The 25,983-nt window shown below is 39.0% G+C and overlaps 3 protein-coding genes across 5 annotated transcripts in view; 1 reads left to right on the forward strand and 2 right to left on the reverse strand.

The window, feature by feature from the left end:
- LOC129762196 (phosphofurin acidic cluster sorting protein 2) overlaps nucleotides 1-10,644 on the reverse strand; it is an 83,494-nt gene extending 72,850 nt beyond the window's left edge. For both annotated transcript variants that reach the window (XM_055760238.1, XM_055760227.1), the window contains exon 1: nucleotides 9,686-10,644. In XM_055760238.1, coding sequence (XP_055616213.1) covers nucleotides 9,686-9,798 — 113 coding nt within the window. In that variant the 5' untranslated portion in view covers nucleotides 9,799-10,644. The remainder of the gene's footprint in view (nucleotides 1-9,685) is intronic.
- Nucleotides 10,645-15,531: 4,887 nt separating this feature from the next.
- Nucleotides 15,532-16,394, forward strand: LOC129778040 (peroxynitrite isomerase THAP4-like). The gene has a single exon (XM_055784687.1). The coding sequence runs from the start codon at nucleotides 15,611-15,613 to the stop codon at nucleotides 16,094-16,096; it is 486 nt and encodes a 161-aa protein (XP_055640662.1). The 5' UTR covers nucleotides 15,532-15,610; the 3' UTR covers nucleotides 16,097-16,394.
- On the reverse strand, nucleotides 16,056-25,564 carry LOC129778027 (uncharacterized). Of its 2 annotated transcripts, none has more exons than XM_055784665.1 (3): nucleotides 24,814-25,562; nucleotides 16,463-16,595; nucleotides 16,056-16,367 (listed from the first exon to the last, which is right to left on the reverse strand). In XM_055784665.1, the coding sequence occupies exons 1-3, from the start codon at nucleotides 25,283-25,285 to the stop codon at nucleotides 16,109-16,111; spliced, it is 864 nt and encodes a 287-aa protein (XP_055640640.1). In that variant the 5' UTR covers nucleotides 25,286-25,562; the 3' UTR covers nucleotides 16,056-16,108. The 2 variants fall into 2 exon arrangements, with proteins under 2 accessions (XP_055640640.1, XP_055640647.1); XM_055784672.1 differs by having other exon boundaries at nucleotides 16,224-16,389; nucleotides 24,814-25,564.
- Nucleotides 25,565-25,983: the final 419 nt, after the last annotated feature.

Below are 25,983 nucleotides of genomic sequence, written 5' to 3' on the forward strand. Positions count from 1 at the left end.
ATATAGTGTTGAATACAATAATTGTCTTCATTTATAAGATTGGCCGTTTCAACTTTATTGTTGTGTTCAGGCGCGAAACATTCAAAAAACTAAAATTCCATTGTTTCATACTAGAGAACCAGATGGAAAACTCTTACTCCTTTACAAAATTAACGTCAATTTAACATGAATTACGATAAGTTTGTAATTCGTAGGTCATCTTTAGTTCTAAATCAGTTCAAATAACCCAATCGGGGTGGTTACGACTATGCTGCGCCATGTTTTAGTGTGTATCTCGTTCTACGCAGAGGATACTGCTCGTTTAAGCTCTTCAAATCACTCATACTGCTTGTAATCTGCATCTACTATTCGTCCGATCACTCCTCATAAGTTCTTGATAGGGTTTTCATCTGGTAAACAAACTGACCAGTCCAGAATCTGAAACCCCTATTCATTACACCATGCTCTGACCTTCTGGATTTTATGAATTGATGCCAAATTACCAAATTATCACATTGTTTTTGATGCAAAAACAGAAGTAAATGATTCTGAAGTACTTTGTTGCACTTCTGATTGCTCATTCGTGTTGATGGTGGGCTATCTGAACCAGGAATTTTTAAAAATATTTCCCTCAAACCAACAAGCTGCCGCCTATAAAGTTACGAGTCGAAAAATTGAATGACACGCTTCCACATTAGTTTTTGGACTCGCAGCTTTGAAAATGGGGTTTGGGGAGAATTTTATCAAAAAGGCCTGGGTTAGATAGCTTTCCATCAACAAGAATGAGCAGTCAGAAGTGCAACGAAGTACTCTAGAATCATTTACTGCGGTTTTTACATCAAAAACAATATGATAATTGGGTAATTTGACATCAATTAATAATATCTGGAAGGTCATAGCATGATTCAATGAATAGGGGCTTCAGATTATGAACTAGCCAGCTTGTTTACCAAATAAAAACCCTGGCAGGAACTTATGAGCAGTGATCGGACGAATATTAGATGCAGCTTACAAGCAGTATGAGTGATTTGAAGAGCTTAAGCGAGCAGTATCTTCTGCGTAGAACGAGTTACACACTACAACTTGTCGCAACTTGGTCAAAACCATCCCGAATGTGTTATTTGAACTGATTGAGAACTAAAGATGATCTACGAATTAGAAACTTATTGTAAGTCATGTGAAATTGACGTGAATTTTGTAAAGGAGTGAGAGTACTTCCATCTGGTTCTATAGTTATGAAACACTGGAATTTTAGTTTTTTGAATGTTTCGCGCCTGAACACAACACTAAAGTTGAAATGGCCAGTCTTATAAATGAAGACAATTATTGTATTCAGCACTATATACTTCAATTCAATCGACTTCTTACATATCTCTGGAAACTCATAAAAAATAAGTGGTACTATAGTTGTGAAACGCAGTGTATAATGCGAACAAAATAAAAGTTTGAAACCGTCTCGCTACAGAAACTGTGAACGCAACTATCAAATCGAATTTTTTGTTAAATTCCGAAGGGGAAGTTCCTCAGTACAGTTGTCAAACGACATCAACGCCTAATTCTGCAAGATCATGTATAAACATCACGAGGAAAGTGGGCATTGAATGAATGTTTATAATGTTAAACTAAATGAAATAAACTCTTTCCGTCTGTTTTCCCTAAAAATACATTTTTAAATGTTTTTTATTTTTTTTTTAATTTGGCATAATTCTGTTAACTCTCAATCTAAGATGTTATATATTTTTTATCGAATTAAACCTCTTTGCGAGAAAGAATTGCACAGTAAATTTTTGCGTAGGCCTGAAAATTGAAAAATAATTTTATTCAGGAAACTACTGGATTTTTTCAAGTGATCACGAGCTTCAAAATATGGATAAGCAGAATACATTAAGCAAAATCCGCAATACAGATTTTCTATTTTCTCTACAGATAAAAAAGATTTTTTAGCTCGGAAATACAGATTTCAATGTGGCAACACTGATTGTGATGTAGGACAAAAATTATTCGATTTAGCCTGCTCTCTCTTTGTGAACCTTTCGGTCCAAAAGTTGCGAAAAGAGTTGGTGAACAGTTGGGAACCTCCAGTCATTCGCATCAAACCATGATTGTTTTGCCACCGGAGGAGGTTCGAATGCACCATCCGCTGCAGGATCGTATTGCGAAATGGCGGAGGAAGCTAAGTTTGTGGTCGATCAACACTCCGAGGATTTTTAATGATTTTCGACGAAGAATGTATTTTTTTGTATAGTTGGATCCTGAAAGTGGGACCCTAATGTGGCCGCTTATCATCATATGGCTGCTCTTCTGCGCTGAAAGTTTGAATCCCCACGCGGCCGCCCACCGGCCGATGGCGTTGGTAGCTGCCTGTATCCTGATGCGTGGAATCCTGTGGGTGTCACACACTACTATCAGAAGAATGTCTTCCGCGTAGACGAACACGAAGATACTCCTAGGCAGGACATGGAACAGGCTATTCATTGCGACGAGAAAGGGAGTGACGGCTAGAACGGAACCTTGATGTACTCCTGTCTCCTCGTGGGGAGCTGGTGTTCCCAGTTTTGACCTCAAAGGTTCAACGTGTGGCAGAGTGCTTGATGAACTGAAGTAGTTTACCGTTACCGAGTTCAACTGTCTAATTGGTCATCAGCTCATTTACTATCATATATTTCACTATTGAGCACATTATCGTTGAGGTACGATGTGGTTTCGGAGACGAATGAATTGAAAGATTTAGAGTCTCCGCAAACAAAGTAAAAGAAAAAGAACTGAGGTTTTGGAGACGAATGAATCGCAAAACATCTCTACTATCTATCGAAAAATAGGCGAGCTATAAGCGTTCCGAGAAACCAACAGTAAATACAGGAATGAATGACCTTCGCATTGAAGTCCTTCAAAAACAATAACAGAACAACAGTAAATACATAGTTCATTATGTTGCTCCTTAGTAATGTTTCTATACAACGCAGATGTAACGTCAGTCAATTTTCAACTTCAGTTATCAACCAAAGAAAGCAGTTCTTACTACTGAGAAAATTCATTATTGCCATCCTGCATGCAATGCTATAACGAGTTTTAATTTGAAACTAATTTCAATTCGCAAACACTGCACGAATTCATGAAAACTGAATGAGCGATCTAAAAGACCCCAACCACCTATAAGTTCAAAAACAAGCTTTTCAAAAGCAAACAAAAAATCAGCAGAACAAATGTATGGGAAAAAAGGAAGTTCTTCCAGTATACAATGGAAGATTTCCTTTTTCCCATACATTTGTTCTGCCGTTTTGTGTGCTAACCCTACCCGTATTTCGAATGCTTTATCTCGAACATTTCTTAATACATCAGAAAGATGTTTACATCAATTGATAGGAAATATTTCTACGCGTCTATCACAATTAAAAAAATGTTATTTTCATGAAATGATCAATTGAATAACTGTAAAATGTCAAGCGTTATCTGCCAAGTTTTGATTGGCCCGATTTACGGTTTCCCCAACACAGACTTCAAAATCAATGTACCTGGAGGAATCTTTTTTTCAAAACATGCAAGTCGGGAGTAATTTTTACCACTGAGCTGTGTTTCCCTAACACATGAGATGTGTTAGGGAAACACGAGATATCAAATTTGATCGTATATCGCTTCCTGAGAGAATTTGGATAAATTATTTTTTTTCATGTGATAAAGGTGTTTTCTGACTTTAAGGGAATGAATCAAAAATCAAATTCCTCTTTTATATTCAAAAAACGAAAAATACATGAAAAAAGACGAGTGGGTAATGTCGGGGACATAACCGGAGTGACGTAGGACTATACAAAGGGGACAGCTTTTGTTAAATATATATTTTAAATATATTGTTTTATTTTCTTCTCCTACGTGAATACCTACCTATCTACCTGAAAAATGGATTAGTTTACTGTTTACTCTTTATGAACATGTTGATGGTTCTGAAAAGAACCTTTGGTGTTGTGTTTTTGTTATCACTCGATATTCCCATCTTGTTCGGTTAAACCTTCCTGTTTAGCTATTGCGTTTGCCACTCGCCACAGCTTTCACAGTTGGAAAATTTCTTCCCATCCAGCTTGTGACATGTTGTTCAGTAAATTACATTTAATGCGACGTGCCGGAGAAACACTCTGTGTCGTATTGGAGGCGATTTTAACCTGTAATTGAACAATTCCGATGACAGTGGTACAGTGTCGACTTTCAAAGTGGGGTCATAATTTGGACCCCGAACTCTATGGTCACAAAAATGTCGCATTACAGGTCCATCCAATTATCTAAATGTCGAGCTAAATATAAATTACTGTACTTTCAATCTAGAAGCAATTTAAGAATTGGTGAAAATTGAATAATCGGGAAAGTCCCCAACCTTCAATAAGCTCAGCACAACTGCCAAATTCTCATACTCATCATATCCTGGCAAACAAATTATGAAAAAATCAATTTGTGTTTTATTATTATTTTGGATATTATTTTTGAAAGCATTGAACTGTATTTCGTAAACTCTTTTTTGGAAGGTTTAATGGCCCTGAAAAGCGCCGTGGTTTATGGTGGCTGCTTTTGCCACCAAAGCAGTCCGTATAGACAAACTTTTACCTTCTTCTACCAGCTGCCGTTTTGCGATTGCGTTTGCCACTCACTGAAACTAATTGTTGCCTTGATGAGCGCCGAACCGAAGCTGCGCTGTTCTTGATGCGGGTTTTCTGATTGTCGTGAGCAGCTTTACAAGCCAACTCGAGCACTCCGACGGCCGAAACTCTATAATCGCTGTTAGGTATACTGGTGCTTCGGCACCAATCCGTTCGGCCTAGTTACCCTTGCGGAGCAATCAGTGAATGCGACCAACAGGGAACTGGAGACCTGCACGGTTCGAGTGAGACTTTGCCTTTCCCTTAACTTGTCCTCCTTTGTTACGTCCACGATGCCGATGCCGTACAACCTCACGGGTTTACGGTTTGAAAGAAAATAAGATATTTTTTTGGGGTCCGCGTGTTTTATACTCTAGCGGTACACACTCACAGGATAGAGACAAATCGGCAGACTCAGCCAGAGGGGCGAGTCCAACGAGACGAACGAATGAGCGTTAAAAGGGAGCGATGGCAAAAAAAATACATTCATTACGATTTGTTCGCTCGTTGGATTCACATGCAAGCTAAAAAGGGTCCTTTTCAGGATCACAAAATTATCTTCAATCTAAAGAGTTTATTGTTTTGTTATCACTCGATATCCCCGACTTGTTCGGCTAAACCTTTCTGTTTAGCGATTGCATTTGCCACTCACCACAGCACGTCGCATTACCACCACTCAGTGTCGGATTGGAGGTAATTTTAACCTGTAATTGAACATTTGCGATGACAGTGGTACAGTGTCGACTTTCAATGTGGGGTCATAATTTGGACTCCGAACTCTATGTTTACAAAAATGTCCAACTAAATATGTCGCATTACAGGTCCGTCCAATTAGCTAAATGTCGAGATAAGTGTAAATTACTGTACTTTCAATCTAGAAGCAATTTAAGAATTGGTGAAAATTGAATAATCAGGAAAGTCCCCAACTATCAAGAAGCTCAGAACAACTGCCAAATTCACATACTCATCAGATCCTGGCAAACAAATTATGAAAAAATCAATTTGTGTTTTATTATTATTTTGGATAATGTTTTAGAAAGCATTGAACTGTATTTCCTAAACTCTTTTTTGGAAGGTTTAATGGCCCTGAAAAGCGCCTTGTTTTATGGAATGGTTCCAATTTAGAAAACTTAGTACTCGTGGTTTTGAAAAAAAAAACCATTTCGAACGCCCTCGATGCCGCCTTGTTCTGGATTTGCCACCAAAGCAGTTTGTATAAAAAACAAACTTTTTTCTTCTGCTATCTGATGCCGTTTTGCGATTGCGTTTGCCACTCGCCACTCGCTGCAACTGCCTGTTGTCTTGATGTCCACCGAACCGAATGTGTTCTGTTCCGAATGCGGGTTATCTTATCGTCGCGAGCAGCTTTGCCAGCTAACTCGATCACTTCGGCGGCCGAAACTATATAACGCCGGCTAGGTGGACTGGTGCACTGGTACTAACGCGCTCGGCCTAGCTACCCTTGCGGGGAACTCCAGAGCAACACGGTTCGAGCGGGATTTTGCCTTTCCCTTCACTTTTCCTCCTTTACCATGTCCAGACATGGCTGCTTGGGTTGGTTTGTTGATGTATTGTGATGCGAACCGATGTGGTGTACGGTTTGGATGAGAATGATCGTTACGGCAGCGGAGCGGGGATTTTCAAACTGACTGGCTGGCTCGAGAATTACGCATGTGTGAGACTGCGACCAATGTTTCGTTAATTTTTTTTTCTTTTTCCTTTCTAATCGTGCTTCATTCTATTTCGCTGCTGCTCTGGTTGCCCGTTTTAGTCGGTACGATTTGAGGAGCACAAAGTGGACCAATCAAAAATGGGCACATAGTGCATTTGGACAATGCTTGATATTTCCCAATTATTCAATTATTTATCTCAAGAAAAATGAAATGTTATTCGTTATGATAGATGCGTAGATATATTTCCTATCAATTGATGCAAAAACCTTTGCGATCTATTGAGAAATGCTCGAGTTATAAGCGTTCCAAATCTTGCATTTTTTCCCACTTGTTCAGTGCCTAGATTTCCATTTCACCCCCTATATCTTCCGGTTAGACGTAGTCCTACGTCAAAAAACGAATAAAACAAGTTTTTTTTGACTCGATTATATACAGGATTCGATGATATACAGTGAAAAGAAATCAGAAACTGTATATAAGCGAGTCCGCGCTGTATTACAAAAATTTCGATGCGTTCTAAAATAATATTCGAAGTGGCAAACAAGTGGATTGCATAATATAATTGCGTAGTTCTACGTCGAAAATATGCGGTCGTGTCCTAGATACAACCCCTTACAATTTTTTTGTTGTCGCTGCTAGGTAGACTGGGGCACCGGACCAACGCGCTCAGCAAAGTTACCTTTGCGGAGCAACTGGCGAATACATCCTATGGGGAACTGCAGATAAGCACGGTTCGAGCGAGACTTTGCCTTTCCCTTAATACATCCAGATATGACTGCTTTTTCGAGATTTAAGTTCGATTAGGTGAACGGAATATATCGCCGGTCCGATTGGTTTTGGAGTTCTTTGGGAAACCTGAGTTTCCCAAAAATAACTCACCGTCGTGAATGGAGTTCTGTATAGTGTATATGCTATGAATAACATAAGATATTGTCGGGACGATTGATTCTAGAGCAATTTGGATTGGTTTTCGATTGAAAAAATTCGGATAAATAATAGAATATATAGCCGGTACAATTAATTGTACAAAATTTCCTTTTCAGGTTACCTAAAGACAATCTTTGCCACATGTTGTGACACATGAAATTTTCGGATTTTAATTTCGTCGAATGGTCGATTGATGTAAACGGATGTAAACGGATACAAGATTACTTGGGCTTCATTTTCATATCAAATAAGTAAATGGAACAAATTAACCCTATGATCTTCTGAACTTTAGAATGGATCTTGGATCGATTGAACGAAAAATGTCAAAAAGCAAAACTGATCATGAAATAAGAAGGGTGAGGGAGGGATAATATTTATGCATTGTGAATTTATATTACATAAAATTGGTAGAACTGGAGCACAAATATAAAAAAAACTGGATAATATTTATATAAACTGGAAGAGTTTAGAGTTTAACTGTTTGACTGGATCGGGTAAAAAAACTGGAAGAATCCAGTTTAAATTAGAACATTGGCAACGCTGCTCACAGGATAGAGCGGGTCCACCGAGATGAACGAACGAAAAATGAAAGGAAGCGACAGCAAAAAAAATCAATCGTACTGTTTGCTCGTTGGATTCACACGCAGATCTTTCTAACAAACACGATGACATCGAAGACTAGTGGAAAAGCCGCCAAAAAGTCCAGAAATGCGCAGAAGAATATCTCGAAATCCGACGCTAAGAAAAGAAGATTCACAGGAAAGAATCGTATGCTATCTACATCATAAAGAGCTGAAGCAGGTTCATCCCGACATCGGTATCTCTTCGAAGGCGACGAGTATCGTGAACAGCTTCGTCAATGACATCTTTGAGCGTATCGCAACGGATGCCTCGCGTCTGCCCACTACAGCAAGCGTTCAACCATTACGTTCCGGGAAATTCAGACCACAGTCCGTACTAAGAAATGCTCAAGTTATGAGCGTTCAGAATCTTTCATTTTTTCCTACTTGTTCAGTGCCTAGATTTTCATTTTACCTCCATATCTTCCAGATAGACGTATTACGACGAATTAAATTTAGTTAGCACTATTTTTACCATTTTCATCATGCGTCATCAGAATTTCTGTCGATAATTCTAATCAAAAGTTAATAAACGCAGCTATTATGCCTTGCTTTATCAGGTGACATATAAACATCACAAACATCTATAAATACATCAGATAGTCCAAATCGGTAGACAAGTTACGGAAAATAGATATCAAGCTAACATGTCGATTGAGAAAGAAAGCAGGGAAGTAGTGCGGAAGACAATTAGAATCATTATAATCGCCGTGAGAATGATAGTATACATTCTCTTGCGAGGAAGACAGTGTAAGCACAAAGCGACTATAAATAAAAACATTTATTATTTATTACAGACATTCACAGTTAAAGCGCAGTTGTGGAAAGAACAATTTTTAACGAAAAACATACGCCAATCGGACAGCCCTCTATTTATATATCGTAAAAACAAGCTTCACATATTCTCGTGGCCATTTGTCTCCCACCGGCTGCCGAACTTCACCGCAGGAATTTTAATTGTTTTATTTAGAAATGTTTATGTTATGTTTAGATAGTTGAACACCTCAAGAAAGAGAAAGGATGAACTGCCCTCCAAAAGAACACATTCCACCGTTCTGTGGTGACACATCCAAAAATACAGCAGGAGGCCAACTCGCTGTCTTTCTCTAGGTTAACAAAATATGCTGTCGACCCGATCTCTTCCGACTTCTATTCATGGCAGCTGACATCTATACATAGTTTACTGCACTGTGTGAGTTGTGAGCCATTTGTACACTCGCCGAGAAGCGAAAGGCCAACGAATCGGTTAAAGAACTGACGATCATTCGTGCTTCCGGATAATGATCGCACTAGCCTTTCATGTTATTGCAAGCGGAGTTTGATGTATGGCATACTTTTCTTCTTCTGTTAAAGAATAAAGTTTGAATTGCTCATTCCATTCGTCATCTCATAGCCCAAAAAAATAATACAATCTGGACGTTTCACCTACATACTGTTACACACTACAAAATTCCTTATTTCTCGTCATGTCAATATATCATTCAAAGATTTCTTTTTCTGTCGTCATTACAGTGAAGTCGATGTAAAATGTGTTTCAACAAGCAACGATCGCGTAAGAAGGGTAATGACGCTTAAACAATTAAAACAAACATTGCATCAGTGATTGGGGTTTCAGCTATAGATAGTGAGATATATTATCTCGCGACATGTGGGGTGTAGATGAAAGCGTTTTCGTTTTATGTATTCTCCTAATATTGACATCGAGAAACGAAATGTTCAAACTATTGATTAACTATAACCGAGTTCATTGAAGAGATCAAATCGTTAAATCGTAATGAAAGCAAAAATCGGCACTATTCATACATGAATAAAAGTACTTCTGAACATTGAATTACAATTGTTATTAGAAAGCAGTTCAAGCTACCTTGGAATGCAATTGGATGGTGTTCGATCCACTTCCCAAGCCGCAAAAAGCTTCATCGGAACCGGCTTGGTCATTGCTAAACGCTCGAATTTCGCTGTCGTTTTATCGCTCATCTTGGGGGCAGCTTCTGTAATCCGTATTATATTCCAGTAAGAAGGGGGTGTATTCCTATGCGCGTTCAAGCTGGTTCAACACTCATCTGGAGCGACGACTAAGACGGCCACAACTTAGCACAATAGCACTCTGCCCGATTCTATCCTGGCCTATTTGCAGCAGACTGATTTAATTTCACTTTTGTTTTGGCGAGACACAATGAATTAATTGTGTGCAAATAGCTATGGGCGTGAACCGATTCGAGTAGGCATTATTAATTTGACAGATAAACCTTTTCCCATCCATAAGCGTAGGTGGCAAGGATTTTCTTTTTGGCCTACTATAACACTTGGTTTTCGATCAAACTTTATGTTTGCCGAAAAAGGCGGTGTCGCAATAACTTTTCACTCTTTATTATTACACCATTTTCTGCGCTCTTGCCACTGCAATCACACTTCAATTATGGTGCTCTTCCTATCATTGATTTCGGGGATCACAAGTGAAAACAATTATCTCTTTTCTCGTACACTTCTTCTCGATAAATTTCCTCCGTTTCCAATTTTTGTGCTGTTACTCATGGAAACAACTTATTAATCTTCTTATTCTCCGCCCGTTGTCGCGTTTCTTTGTTGGCCAGCGAACCTACCCGGGCGAGGAAACACCAAGCAAATAATTCCTCCGTGCGATTGGATAAGAAATGTTTTTCACTACTCAACGATGCTACAAACACTATCACTGGCGACAAAATAGGATATATTCTCAATTTCACTGAACTTGGGCGCTTTCCGACGAAGACACATCCGCACATAAATAAATTTTAACTACTTATGAATGAACGCAGTCTAGTAGCGACTGTGAGCACGAACTCCGACAACTTCGAGAAAGAAACAAATTATGCAGAAAGCACAGCAACAGACAGAGAAGAAATCAGTTTGTGGGAGCAAAAAGACCAAAAAGACGGCGGCTGTCGATGCGCAAAAATCCGTTTTTCCATTTGTCGGAATCAATCAAAAGCTGTCAAACTATGAAGTTTACCAAGATCAAAACAATATCAGTAGTACTCACGGGTCAATATAGTTACCTAGGAAGACGCTCTACACGCAGAGTAACCCGGAACAAAAAGTGATTGGTGCTCTATGCAGCTGAGCACACTCGCGTTAGGCCGAGGATATAGTAAACGCTATGTGATGTGGGCACGGGTGCGGACCCGCTCTTTTGTTTACGAATGTGGAAATCGAATGCAAACCGCCCAGACATGACGATATGCGATGCGGATTTCAATGTGGCGTAACTGTGGCACCTGGGTGACGTCTTTAGGGAACCCCTATTGAACTGACAGGAGCCAGCATATCGAGTATCCCACTGACATTTTCCCTTAGTTTTTACATGAATTAGGTATCCTACTGACAGCTCTGCTTGAGATTTTGCTAACGATCTTAGCACCCGGCTGGTTTGTGGAGTATTTTGCCGCGAGCGAACGCAAGTGATTATTGCCAGACGATTTTCATAAATATCTTCATCAAACGAAAATAACTCGTTTGCGGGAAAGCTCATTCGTTTACGAATGCGGAAATCAAATGCAAACTGCCCGGACCTGACATAGTAAACGCGATGCGAATTCGATTTTAATGCGGCGAAACTGTGTGTGGAGTGTTTTGCCGCGAGTGAACGCAAGTGATGGTTGCCAGATGATTTATCTATATATATATATATCTTCACAACCGAACTCATCGATCAAAAATGAAAATTGAGTTATTGAGAGAAAAAGTAACCAAATGCCACTGAAAAAATGTTTCACTTGCTGTACCTTCAATTTAGATTTTCGTCTGAAGCTTTTTTGAGAAAAATGCAATTTATTATCAAATTTAATATCTCACAATTCAACTGTTTACAAAATGAAGATGTGTTATCATATGCTTGTGCTGGGTTGTTTGCATGTGGAATGGAGTGGAATGAAACATCAAAAAACGCGCGATCTGAAGCGATCAGTATGTCATAGTACGCGATGAGCTCTGATTCATCGCTCCGCATCGCATCGCATCGCACCGCGTTTACTATGGTCTCAGCCTCATGCATATAAGAGGCGATCTGGCGTAGTTGTAACATCCATGTCTCTCACGCTAAAGGTCACGAGTTCAATTCTCACTCCCGACATTCTTCCAAAAATGGATATAAAAGTGACGAACCAGTCAAAAGTGTTGAAAGTCACTATATTACAGACAAAAAAAAATGCTTGTAATGAAAACAACTTTTGATGTTTTTTATATCTATTGCAATGAGTTCTAAAAACACGATATAACGTTAAGGGCTTTCCATTCACCAGAAAAAAAACGATCTTCAATATCGTTGATCGTGGCTTATCACACAGCATCCAGGAAAATACATGCTCATGAAAATGAAAATTGCCTTTGATTGAGCGAATAAAAAAATAATATAAGACACTTGAGAAAAATTAATCAAATATCGTGGAGGCGATCTGGCGTAGTGGTAACATCCAAACCTCTCACGCAGAGATCACGAGTTCAATTCTCACTCCTGACATACTTCCAAAAATGGAAGTAAAAGTGACGAACCAGTCGAAATGTATTGAAAATCACTATAATAGTGAAAAGAAAAATAACCAAATACCACTGAGAAAAATGTTTCATTAGCTGTACCGCCAATTTAGATGTTCAGTTGAAGCTTTTTTTTGTGAAAAATGTTACATACATACAATTCATTACTAAATTCAATATCTCACAATTCAACTGTTTACAAAATGAAGACATGGTATCATATGTGGCATTCTTGGGCTGGGTTATTTACATGTAGAATGGAGTGGAATGAAACATCAAAAAACGCGCGATCTAAGGCGATCAATATTTCATAACACGCGAAGAGCTCCAATTAATCACTTCGCATCGCATCGCACCTCATCGCGTTTACTATGTCCTCGCCCTTAGGCTAGGCGCCAATTGAGACGCGTATAGCGTGAGTAACTTGGCGCGACATAGCGCCTGTTTTGTGGATTATGAAAATAGAGAGAACGGCGCAAATTGGCCGAGTGACGCGAGATTTAGCGTCTAAACTATCAAACACAACAAACAAGTTCCCAATCTGAGTTTTTAACTCAAGAGAAATTCAATGAAAAGAACGTTTACCAAGTGTTATGATTCGGTTTGTTCATGCTACCCACCACTAACCGTCTATAGCGCTGCGCACAGTACAACTGTAGCCATGTACAATGGTGGAACAGGTCGGTACAGATACAGCGATGGTACCGAGTTGCTTGCATGGTTCTAGCGCTGTAAATGGTGACAGACATACAATTTTCGATGTACAACGCTAGTACGGTTGTATGTCTGTCATAAGTATTACGAAGTCGTAGTGAATGTATCACACCAAAGTAATTATCGGCATAGATGGATTGAGCGGGCAGTGTCATCCGCTATGTTTTATTGTCACTCTCTCATACACACTGCTAAAACTGTTATTCATGTTCTACTTTGTTTTATACAAAGATCAGTTCGTTTATTTTAACACGTATTGATATTATGGCCAACTAATGGAGATACCACTTGTCAGCCGTTTTAAATTTATTTTGGTTTCCTTCTTTCATCTTCTCTTTCACATGTATTTCTTATGACAAACATACAATTGTACTAGCGTCGAAGATTGTATGTCTGTCACTATGCAGAGCGCTAGAACCATGAAAGCAACTCGGTACAATCGCTGTATCTGTACCGACCTGTTCCACCATTGTACATGGCAACAGTTGTACTGTGCGCAGCGCCATAGACGGTTAGTGGTGAGTAGCATGAACAAACCGAATCAAAACATTTGGTAAACGATCTTTTCATTGACTTTCTCCTGAGTTAATAACTCAGATTGGAAACTTGTTTGTTGTGTTTGATAGTTTAGACGCTAAATAAAAATCTTTTTCATTGAAATATTTCATAAAAATTGGTCAAATTTCCGATTGTCAGTTTGACATGCGGTACAATGCACAACCAAAGAATATCTGTCATGCTACGATGGTACCTGTACAACGCTGTACACGTACAAAGCTAGTACAGCTGTATGTCTGTCCATGATATAACAGTTCGGTTGAAAAGTTCATAAGGTTAACGTCTAGATGGCGCCTCTTGTAAAAATCTACTTGACTATCACAAAGCACCATCTTTCAATGGATACGTGTCAAAATTTGACAGCAACCGATCGATTGGTTCGTGAGTTACAGCATTGAGAGTGAAGCAACTTTTGTTATTGTACAAAAAAATGGAAAAATCCGAATTTCGTGTGTAATTGCATGAATTGGGCTTCGAATTGCTTCCGCATCCACCGTATTCTCCAGATCTGGCCCCAGCGACTGTTTTCTGTTCACAGACCTGAAGAGAATGCTCGCTGGCAAGAAATGTAAGACCGATGATAAAGTGATTACCGAAACTGAGGCCTATTTTGAGGAAAAACTGAAAGTTGCAAGATCGCTATAATCGCTGTATCGCCCTCGCCCTCGTTGAATGATAAAATTGAATTTTGCAAAATAAAAAATAGTTTTACTGTGTTACCTTATAAAGTTTTCAGTCGAACAGTTATACGAATGTTTTTGTGTTGCGTGCATGATGTAACCTGTTATAGGGAATGTGTTTCTCTGGAGACAGGCAGCTTTCCCGGAGAGAATATGAGAAAGTTGAGCAAGGATGTGTCATACAAAGCCTCGGGTTTCCCGTGGTCGACTCTCCGATCCTGAGATTAGATTCCTGAACGTGAGAACGAGGAGATGTCTTTACAGGGGCCTGGGAGCGTGACCAGACTTTGCGAGGGCTCCTCTGGTGCCAATCGGATCGGTGAAAATGCGTTCACGCGGTGAATGATGAAATATATCGCAGAGACGATTGTTTCTAGGATGGTTTTCTTGGTTACCTTCTCTGGTTTCCCAAAAATAACTATCCATCGTCACGATTGCAGTTCGACACAGAGTAGTCGTGATGAATAATGGAACATATCGCCGGGTCGACTGGCTTCAGAGGAATTTTCTAGGTTACTTTCTCAGGTTTCCCACAGTTAACTATCCGCCGATGCGATTGGTTTTCAATAAAAGGTACATGCGATGAATACTATTATATTATATATAGCCGGGCCAAATTAATTTTACAAATGTTCCTTCGCAGAATACCTAAATATAATCTCTGCCACGTGTGGTGACACAAGAGATTTTAGGATTTTTGTTCCGTCGAGTGGTCGATAGTTTACATTTACATAATCACATAACTTACTACACTGAATCTTGATTCTCACCTTTCCCCTCTAATAAATATCCCTTCCATGATAATAGCCAGAGAACTACGATATAGAGACGACCTTTCTGGCCTTCGGGCGGCGATTATCATACTAACATTCCTTTCCTTCTCCTGGTGACTCGAGTACTGATAGTTTTGTAGCACCACTTAGGTATGATTTGCCCTAGTGTAAATCAAGGCGCTTAGAAGTATATCCTAAGGTGGGCCAACTTGTCAAAACCACTTTTCAGCCATCTTGGAAGTCTACTGTGTTTTGTTTGTAAACAATACACAATGCGCTTGTGCGCAAGTTCGTTTGTGATCAGTCTGTCTCTTTCTCGCTTCAAGCAAATAATTCCTCTTCTGCTTTCTACCGTACTGTTTTCATATATCGCTCCCCTAGCCCACTTAGAGACGAAACGGCCTCACCTTAGGATATACATCTAGGCGCCTTGGTGTAAATAATCAATATGTATAAACCTTGAAATTACTGTCAAAATCCAAATTTTCATTTACATTTTAGATCACAGTCATTTGTTTATGTTTAATATCTTATTTAACTTTATTGAATAATATGGCTAAAATTCACGAAGCATTGAAGCCAATTCAATGGCTTATTGGTACCTGGGAAGCAATCAGTGCTAAGGGTAGTTATCCAACTATTAAAGATTTCACATACAGTGAGACGATTAAGTTCGAGTCTATGGGGCAGCCTTTGTTGAACTATGAATCACGTTCAAAACATCCGGTATCCGGTGCTCCGATGCATCTGGAAAATGGGTTTCTACGAATCAAGCCAGGAACAAGTCAGTTGGCATTCATGATTTCTCACAATTTCGGACTCACGGTGCTGGAGGAAGGATTTGCGACGGAAAAAGGATTTGAGCTGGAATCAAAATCAATCTGTCGCATGTCTTTTTCGAAGGAGCCGTCGGTTAAAGCTCTGAAAAAAATCTACAAATTAAATGAGAACGGCACATTGGAAGTTCGGACAGATATGGAGACAAGTAACACAGAAATGACGAATCATCTTGTAGCAATTTATAAAAAATCGGAATAAGTTGTAGTCTCGCTATGGTAAATAATAGTAGCTGTAACCATCAGCATTACTAGTTATGAACCACTGTGAATTCTGTTGTGGTGCTGGAGGAGGCGAAAAACAATTATTGTTTGTATCCATGGGAAGGAAGGGATCCGTGGGAGATTGGGATGATACGGAAGCTGGTAAACTGTTAGAAGATACATGATAGTAGCATTCCTGACTGTGTGGCGGAGGCGTTGTAGGATACTGCAGAACTCGTTGAAGGTGCCGGATGTACTGAATTGCTAATCTGAAAATAAAACAAAGTGGAACTATTTTTCGTTTGTTTCATTCTACACTATTACATATTACATATACTACATGTATTGCAAAATTAGATCATACCTTAGGCATTCTATCTTTGAGTGTTTCTTTCCAGAGGGCTTTGTATGGGGCAGCCTGGAACGAAGCAGGTCAAACGCACGGTTCATGTCTCTCATTCTTGTTCGCTCGCGGTCACATGCGGTTTTCTTGTAATCTGTTGAAAAAATAACGAACGTATGAAAAAAAACTTGCGAGTTTCATGGTTCAGTTCAGCTCTTGTTATAACCCTTTTACGGGTAGCGGCAACGATATTGTCACCAACAAAAAATATTCTTTTCGTTGCAATTTAAATATTATTTCAATATTTTACTCAGCCTAAATCTTCTAAAGGTATCTGGCAATACTTCAATTTTTTTGTGCTGCTGAAAATGTACGATATCAATTTGGGAGTCATTTTATGTAACAATTTTTTGCCACCAACGGATTTAGACGATTCATATACCAAACGAATCGGAAATTCCCTAAGATTTGTTTTTTATGCTATGTATTACAATCCCTTGATGTGTAAACGGTTAAAATTGATGAAAACTAGAAACATTTCCATTTTCCCATGCATTTGTTCTGCTCATTTGTGAGCTTCCCTACCTCTGCCGTCAATAACGAGCAACTTATCGGCGAAAAGAAGAAGAAGAAGAAGAACGAAGGGGAATATTTGCCTGGAGCATAAATATTGGATCTCACTGGATGAACTTTCACCCTTAGAGGCGAATGAACTGCAAAGTTTAAAGCCTCTTAAAAACAAAGAACCAACCAACCAGCAAACTTTCAGTATCATTATAGATACGAAGCAATGAGAATCGTTTGTTCTTTCTTGCTTTGCGTCATCACATGTCTTCGTTAGGGATTGAGCTGTGGACGCGACCAAATTACTTACTCGCTGATGTCTCTGGCATTGCTATCATTAAATCAATCTGACGCCATTCCATTAAGGTTCTAAACTACACAATTGTGTGGGAAATCTTCAAACTAGGCTATCATCGACTCACCAAGAAAATTATTGTTAAGGAATTTTGTTTGAGATTTGACTAATCGAGATCGGAAATTTAGTTGAACAGGGCTCTGTTGAGAAGAGCGCAAAGCGGAGATAAGTGTGTGTGTGTAAAATATCCGAAGCTATTAACAAGCGACTTGAACAAAATAATAGCGTAGTTCTACGTCAACAAAGTGGTCGTGTCTTGGACACAACCTCTTGAATTTTTTTTCAATTAAATAAATGGTGTAGTTGATAAAAAAAATTCAAATCCTGATTTCTTCTTTGAAAATCTACATAAAAAAGGTTTTTTTCGCTGCACTATAAATATTGTAAATTGCTGAAATAATAGGTACTGCTGCCCTAGAAATATTCTTCTGATTTTCGCATCACCAATTCCTTAGAAGCGAATGAACTTTAAGAGTTTAAAGCCTCTATAATTCAACAACAACGACAACAATATAACCAATGAGAGGCGAATGAACTGAAAAGTTTAAAGCCTGTTTAATTCAACATCGTCGTCGTCGCATAACCACAGGCGCAATAAAGTGAATTTGCATGGCAGTGTTTTTGGGATTCACGGGCCGTGGCAACTATATTACCACTAATTTTTTCAACTGTTTCAATAGTTAATTTTTTTCAAAAGTAAATATGTGTTATTCCTCATGTAAGGATTATGTTCTCAGAAGTTGGAGTCGATTCGTTGCCTAGTTTCCACGACCTTATAAAGGGTTAAGGGAGTTTAACTCGAAGGCCATTCGTCACTGTTTGAATGTTTATATCTTGTTGAATAGGCCGGTTTTTTTTTCAGGAAACGGATCAATTTATTTTCGAAGGGTGGCGAAAGTACTAATTCCAGGGCGAAGTTTAGATCGTTAGCCGAACATTCAGTATCATAAGCTTTGCACTCTGTTAGTATGTGGGGGATGGATAGGGGTACACCGCAGGTGATGCAGTTGGGGGGATCTTGTTAGGCTAGTGTGTCCAATGCGGAGGCGGGAAAGGATTCGACGATGTTGTGGAACGGGATTGTCAGGCCAACCGGATGTAATCGGTTTGATTCTCCGCAAGGTAGTGTTATGTCTGCTGAACCATTCCGAGTCCCAGTATTCCCTTATGACATTTCTAATCCAGCGGATAGCATCCACAGAAGGCACAGCAATCACCCCAATCTCACAGTCCCATCTTAAACCCGCCAGAGTGTCGGCATTACCGAGAATTCCAGAGTGACCAGGAATCCAGCAAAAGGAGATATTGCTCTCTAATGTGAAAATCTCGGAAGAAAGAAGCCAAGGGTGTTTGTAGAAGCGGATTTCTGCTCTTGTACACAACTGGCTGAATCGCTAAAGATAACTGGTTTTCCAGACTGGGGAGGGTTAAGAGTGGAGGCTTTCAAAAGAGAGTAGACTTCCGTACTGAAGATGGAACAGAATGAGGGTAAGGAAGAACAGATTTTAGTACATTCGCTGGTAATTCCGTATTCAACTTTGCCGTAAGAAAATGTCTACGTTTGTCCACGGAGAGAGGGGAGGGTGTATAGACTGAGTCCACGTGGACAGGAAGATTTTTTTTAATACAACCAGCTATACACTCAAAATTAAATTAAATAACATATATTCAAGAATTTTAAAACTCTCCGTTTTCATCAATAAACGGATTGAATTTTTTTTATCTGTATTATACTGACTTTCAATTCATTTGGCTGGTTCGTCACTTTTACTTCCATTTTTGGAAGAATGTCGGGAGTGAGAATTGAACTCGTGACCTTTAGCGTGAGAGGCATGGATGTTACCACTACGCCAGATCGCCTCCACATAAACGGATTGAGAGTGCTGCCCAGTCTAACGTTCAAATATTTTAACACGCTATTTTGAATAATTATGCTGCTCATTTGAAAGATAAGAAAATGTAGAATAGAATGGAGAATGGAGTTGTAAAACATTTAAATCAATGGAACCAAGTAACTTTTAGATGTAAAGGAGAGACTTAAAATTTTGTGTTTTTATGGGTTTCATTAAAATTTTCAAATGCATGAAACTGGATTGTTTCTATCAACCAAATTGAAGCTCTCCAACCACTCTACAATTCCTTTCGGGACACCACATTGTTTCTCCTCTTGTTATCTTCCACTAATTCTATTTCACAACATAATTTTATGGAAAATTTCTTCAAATGGAAGCAATTGAATCGTGCTGAGCAGCGTACTTTTTGAATTACAGTCAGTTTAAGGCAAAAAAACGATCTCAAGGAAAAGTTCAATAAGGTAAGTTAAGGTTTAACCATGGAAGATTTTTTTGTGATTCTCTATCAACTAAAATATTTCGTATCAACTACATAATAACCTGTATATAACATTATTTTAAACAGATATAACAGTTTTCGATATTTCATTCAATTTATGAGAAAGTTTTCACAACAGTTGAAACATTTCATAAAATTTTAATAGAAAGTTAATTGATTTCTCAAAATCTTGTTTCAATCGGGCAGAATTGAAGCCTTCTGCTATTGAAAAAAGCAAATTTGAAAACAAAAAATGGGAAGAATCGGGGAAGTGGCTGATTAATTTGGCGTTGAATTGCTCTCTGATAAACTGTTCGAATTTTTTAAGTGATGTTTTGATAAGGATTCAAGCGGAGGAAAACTAAAGAGTAATGCAAATAACTTTTCGTGAGCTTTCTGATGTATTTTTTTCCCGCGAGCATTTTGGAAGCCATCTAGACACTCAATGCATAATGGGCAATTAGAAGTTGAAAAATAAAAAATATATATATTGAAAATTTTTAATACGCTATTAGTACCTTCTGAAAAATCCCCGAACTATTGCGAAAAAGGTTTCGTATTGCACTGACGACTAAAAGTGGATCGAATGTGTAAATGAACCAACATTTCCTGTGACCGATCCTATTCCGGAGTGGGCAAAAAACTACACTCGATAAAAAATAGAGGAGCAAAATGCGACATCGAAAATTTTGAGCGATTCTTGAAACGGTGTAACTTTGTTATAAAATAATGCTTTCCTTAGGGCAACAACTGGACCTTGTATAGAATATTTCCAAGTTTTGACCATCGATTTGCTGTGCGTTCATTATTTCATGAAATATTCCTAATTCAAAATAAAAGGATAATTTTCCATTCTATACAGAATACCTCTGTAGTTGAAAGTTCTACTGAAACTTTCTATGAATCAAATGGAAGCGAAATAATCAGGTTGATTAGATTTTTCTTGGAAATATATTTTTAAAATCTATAGAAATTTATAGGAAATCTATAGAAAATCACTATAACTTTTCATTGCAATGTCTTTTGTCTACAACGCATATGCACATCAAACTAAGAATATGTACATACGATATCCCTAAAATAGAAATTTGTAGCTTGAAAATACTGTATTTTTTATCTTTATGTCATCATTTATATCAAAGCTACAGGCGTTCCGGAATCGCTTAAAAATTTCGACCCTTCACTCCACAATCCTTTGTCAATTGAAGATCTATAGATATCAATACATACTTCCTACTTTATCTTTTCTTTTCTTCGATTGTCGTTGATATATAAAAATTGGCATATAAAATCGTTCTGTACGTTTCAATGTGCTTCAAAAACTGGAAAAGTTCGGCATTGATGGAGCTCATATTATGACACAATCTACAATCCACTTCAAGGATTGTTGTTGCTACTGTCAACGCCTCAGGAAGAATTGAATATGTATTCTATGTCATAGCAACACAATTCTTTGCCAGTGTTTAAAAAATCGTAAACTAAAATTGTATTTGATAATCTTCCATTCATTTATTTTTGTTTTATAAAATCGTGATTTTTTTGTCCACGTGGTATGTGGACAGCCCCTGATGAGTCTTCTATAAACCATCTTTTAAAGAACCTTACCTAAATTGGACGATAACCGTCAGCAAAAAATTGTTTTTACCGGGCTTCGGGAGAGGAACCATTAGTCCTTTCTCCAAGTCCACAGGGATTACTCCGTGCCTGGCAACGCCTGATTGTGGCCTGAATGGAGCAACACTGCGAACATTTCGAAGGAGCGAGCATCAATGAGGACGTCATCATTAAACCGGTGCATACCCCACGAGAGTAGCTGTGACGGAGTGCGCGTTATGTTGGAGGGCACTACCTAATCGGTGCTCCGCTGGGTAGAGAAAATCTGCGAGAATGACTATGACGGGTTGCGCGTCAAGTTGGAGGACAATTCCTATTCGGTACACTCTCGAAGGCTAAATGGATGCCTGTGCAATGGACATAAGCGCAGTGAAGAACAACAAATTGTGAATAAAAATATAGAGAGAAAAATGGTATAAACAAAACTGGTAGGCGTTGGAGACTCGTGAAGTGCATGAGCACAGCCGCCCCCTGAAGTAGTTGCCTAGATGTGGTCCCGGGGGAGTGAGGCAACGAGTAGAGGGCTTGGTTTTAGTGGGTGAGAGCCCAACTCGAGGTCTGGGTTAACCCTTCCCTCACTTCTTAAAAAAAGAGAAGATTCTTGAGAAGAGAATAACCGACATGGTCATGACCGGCGGATGAGCCATGTACTCCGCGAAGAGCCCATTCAAACTCATCAAATGCAAACTCCTTATTATACTCCGCGTCAAGATCTGTATCAAAGGAAGAAAGGGAGGACTCTAAATTTGTTTTGTGGAAAAAAAACTGTTGGGAATAATTGGAAGAAGATGAAGCTTTTGAATAATGGCCTGCAAGACCATTCAGTTCAGTAATAGTAAACATGGTATTTACATAATTTCGGAATGCTGAACACGAATCTGGCATCCATTTTCTATTTGGAGCCGTCCATAAAGCACGTTATCCAATTATTTGGGATTTTATGGTACTTTCTATTACGCAGTATTTTTGACATACTTTTTTAAAATAATTTTCTGATCTTCGGGCACAAGCAAACTCACTGGGCATTGAAAAAGATGCCATAATTTATGGAAGACCCCTCAACTTAAACAAACTCTGCTATATATGAGGCTGTCAAAATAGTCCTGCGGTATTTTTTTTTTTGAATTTTCATTTGTTCATAAAATTAGTTACAATCATCTGTTTTAAGTCAAATATGCGCCGTTTTGTTCGATGACTTGTTCCCAACGAGATGCCAACTTCATAATACCCCTGTTATAGAAGCTCGCTTCCTTATTGGCAAAAAACTCGGATAGCCAATTTTCACAGGCCTCTTTTGTGGCTAACTTCTGACTACCTAGCTCGTTCGCCATGGACAAAAACAGGTGGTAGTCACTTGGTGCAAGGTCCGGACTATACGGCGGATGCAAAAGAACCTCCCATCCGAGCTCCCGGAGCTGCTGGCGCGTCACCAAAGAAGTGTGTGGCCTGGCGTTGTCCTGATGGAAGACAATGCGGCCTCTGTTTATCAAAGATGGCCTCTTCTTCATGAGTGCTACCTTCAAGCGGTCCAGTTGTTGGCAGTACAGGTCCGAATTGAGCGTTTGGCCATAGGAAAGCAGCTCATAATAGATTATTCCTTGACAATCCCACCAAACACACAGCAGAACCTTCCTGGCCGTTAATGAGGGCTTGGCCACCGTCTGAACCGCTTCAGCGGGCTTCGACCACGACCGTTTGCGCTTCACGTTGTCGTAAGTGACCCACTTTTCATCGCCAGTCACACTCCGCTTCAGAAACGGGTCGATTTTGTTGCGATTCAGCAGCGATTCACATGCGTCGATACGGTCAAAGATGTTTTTTGCGTCAACGTGTGTGGCACCCATATATCGAGCTTCTTTGTGAATCCAAGCTTCTTCAAATGGTTAATAACGGTTTGATGACTTATCCCCAGCTCTTGGCCGATGCTACGGCTGCTACTATGCCGGTCTTTCTCGGCTAATTCAGCGATTTTGTCGCAATTTTCGACGACAGGCCTTCCGGTGCGTGGCGCATCTTCGACGACCTCTACACCAGAACGAAAACGTTGAAACCATCGTTGTGCGGTGGAAATGGAAACTGTATCGGGTCCATAAACTGCAAAACACTGTCAAGGACTATATTATAGCGCGCAAAAATACCTTTCCAACAAGCTATAGTATGACTCGATACAATGAATACAACTAGAACTACGCGCTTACAACGACACCTCGCGGAAATACGGCAGGACTTTTTTGACAGCCTAATATAAAAAGTTTTTTAGGTTACAACACAACACATTTTGCTAGCAAATGTCATCGAGAACGCAGAGCTTCAATTTTCTTTGATCTGATCTTACTTACTCGTTGCCATTTTCAGAAAATAAAAAATTAATTTCATTCAAAACAATGACACGATATAACTTTGACAGATAAATAACGCATTACTAATAAAATAATGGTGCGTTACTGATAAAACAAGTATATTCTTCTTCTTCTTGGATGGCACTAACGTTACCAGTGGAACTTTTGTCTTCTCAACGTAGGTATTACTTCGTCATTCTTATTAGTAGTATTTGTAGTTGAGATTTCTATGCCGGATAATACGCCTTGAATGTATTCTGGAGTGGCAAGCTCTAAAATACGCGTGCAAGTCGGAGAAAATTTCCTTGACGAAAAATCTCCCGGCCAGAACGGGAATTGAACCCGAACCCCCAGCATGATAATGTGGGACGCTAACCACTCGGCCACGGGAGCACACAACAAGTATATACTATTATTATTATCCCGATCTAAGATTATTATGCGACGCAAAATATCAGCACTTGTAGTTTCTAGACTTGTAACTTGTAACTAATATTATTAAGCTGGTTATGTGACAGAGCCCTGGCGTTTATATGAATTTAAAGTCATTTGAAGTAAATATTAATTTGAAATCGGCTTACGGTTCGCATAGGATGTTGGTGGATGCTGACGGCAAGCATGCTCTTGGAGAATCGTAATGTTCTGGACGATTCGAAACGGTTTCAACGTGAAAATTTGATGGAAGCCACCCACAAGAACTGTGCAAAACCGCGTTTGGAGACGCCGAAAACCAGTGAAACTGTTGGAAGTGAGCTTAACGAAAACAATTCATCAAATTGAACTCCTCTGATTTGCTTCGAAAGCGACCGGAATATCAGAAAATGCAACACAAGGTAATTTACCTTGATAACGATGCCTCGTCACAACGAGGATGGCCGACCAAGAAACGGTTGAGCTACTCAATTAGATCAAAAAATATTCAAAACCATTCGAGAACAATAAAGGTGTATTTTTAGTGAAATCATCCGGTTTCATATTTAAATACATTAAGGAAGATTTCCATGTCACGCGAATGATAACCAATGAAACACGTGGAAGCAATTGACTAATATTTTTGAAACTATTTTTGAACATTGTTCAAGCATTCTCAAACTTGATGTTTGATATTATTGAAGGATATAACAAATCTATGAGAAGATATTAGTTTTCCATGAAAATGTCGGTTATACCTTTTTCAATTTCAAGCGCTCTTTTTCTCCACACATTAGCATCGTACTGGTTTAATGGTTCCAAACTCTTAGTGGAACCCACTGATTCACTCGAGCTAAAGCTCGGAATATTGAGCTCGTGGCTGTTACATTCAAAAATTACATTTCTATCACAACTAGCGGTGTCGAGTTTCGCATAACTGGTGGAGTGCATTGTGAAATCACTGGAATTAACTTCCGTTTCTTGTGGTGATGACGTTTTCACTATGTTCTCAGGGCCCGATATGAAATGTAACGTTTCACTGGTAGAGTGCAAAAATCGTGATTCGGATTTATCACAATTTATCACTTCACTTATCACAGATATCCTCCTGTCTGACTGTAGTTCTTGCAACTGCCGCTCATTGTTGCTGTCCGCCTCAACGTCCATCGATGAATTGCTGAACTCTCGATCATTACTCAGATCGATTGGAATCAGGTCAGAGATATTCATAGTGCTATAAAAAAACCCCTACTCTAAATTGACGATAAGTCTATCAGAAGTATATACACAAAAGAGTTAAAAAAGCGTTGTTTTCAAAACTAAGGTCTGTTCGGTTATGACGCCTGATTAAGAATGGAAAACAGTTTGCCATACCATCATGTATGGTGAAAATAACAATAATATCAGAGAGACGCGCGACGCATGTTTTGGATAATATCGTTCCATAGCATTAGAAAAGTGTACTATCGGAAGAGTCGCAAAGACACGTGGCCACTTGAAAAATCACCAATAGGCATCCTAACGCGAGAGTTATTTGGTTCTCGGGCGCTATTATGTACCTGAAAGGAAACAGTAGCAAATAATGTCGTTTTTCCATATTAATATACACGGTCCCCAGATGAGCACAATGGAAACATCTTTGTTTATTTTTCACTTTTTTCTCTGGTGTTTATGCATTTTTATTCCTCATAGACGACAACTGTGTGCACAAGTGGTTTTGGATCGCACTAGTCGGATCTTATATCTCTCTTCACTTTTCCCTCTTATATTGAATGATATCTTGTTACGCTCATCTCGTCGATGAAATGAATGAGCCGGAACGGATTACATAGAATCCGGCTAGAGGATTAATCTTATTTTTTAGACCTTCCGAAATGTTTTCCTAAATTTTGTCGTGGAATTTTCTCTCCAATGATAAAAGTTATTTG

Source organism: Toxorhynchites rutilus, chromosome 1, assembly GCF_029784135.1.
Source record: "Toxorhynchites rutilus septentrionalis strain SRP chromosome 1, ASM2978413v1, whole genome shotgun sequence".
NCBI lineage: Eukaryota > Metazoa > Arthropoda > Insecta > Diptera > Culicidae > Toxorhynchites > Toxorhynchites rutilus.

Coding starts and splice junctions, on each gene's coding strand:
- LOC129778040 (XM_055784687.1), top strand. CDS start 15,611: ATGGCTAAAATTCACGAAGCATTGAAGCCAATTCAATGGCTTATTGGT.
- LOC129778027 (XM_055784665.1), bottom strand. CDS start 25,285: ATGAATATCTCTGACCTGATTCCAATCGATCTGAGTAATGATCGAGAG. Junction 16,596..24,813: donor AGCGCTTGAAATTGAAAAAG/GTATAACCGACA, acceptor TTTTTTCAACAG/ATTACAAGAAAACCGCATGT. Junction 16,368..16,462: donor TCAAAGATAGAATGCCTAAG/GTATGATCTAAT, acceptor TTTTATTTTCAG/ATTAGCAATTCAGTACATCC.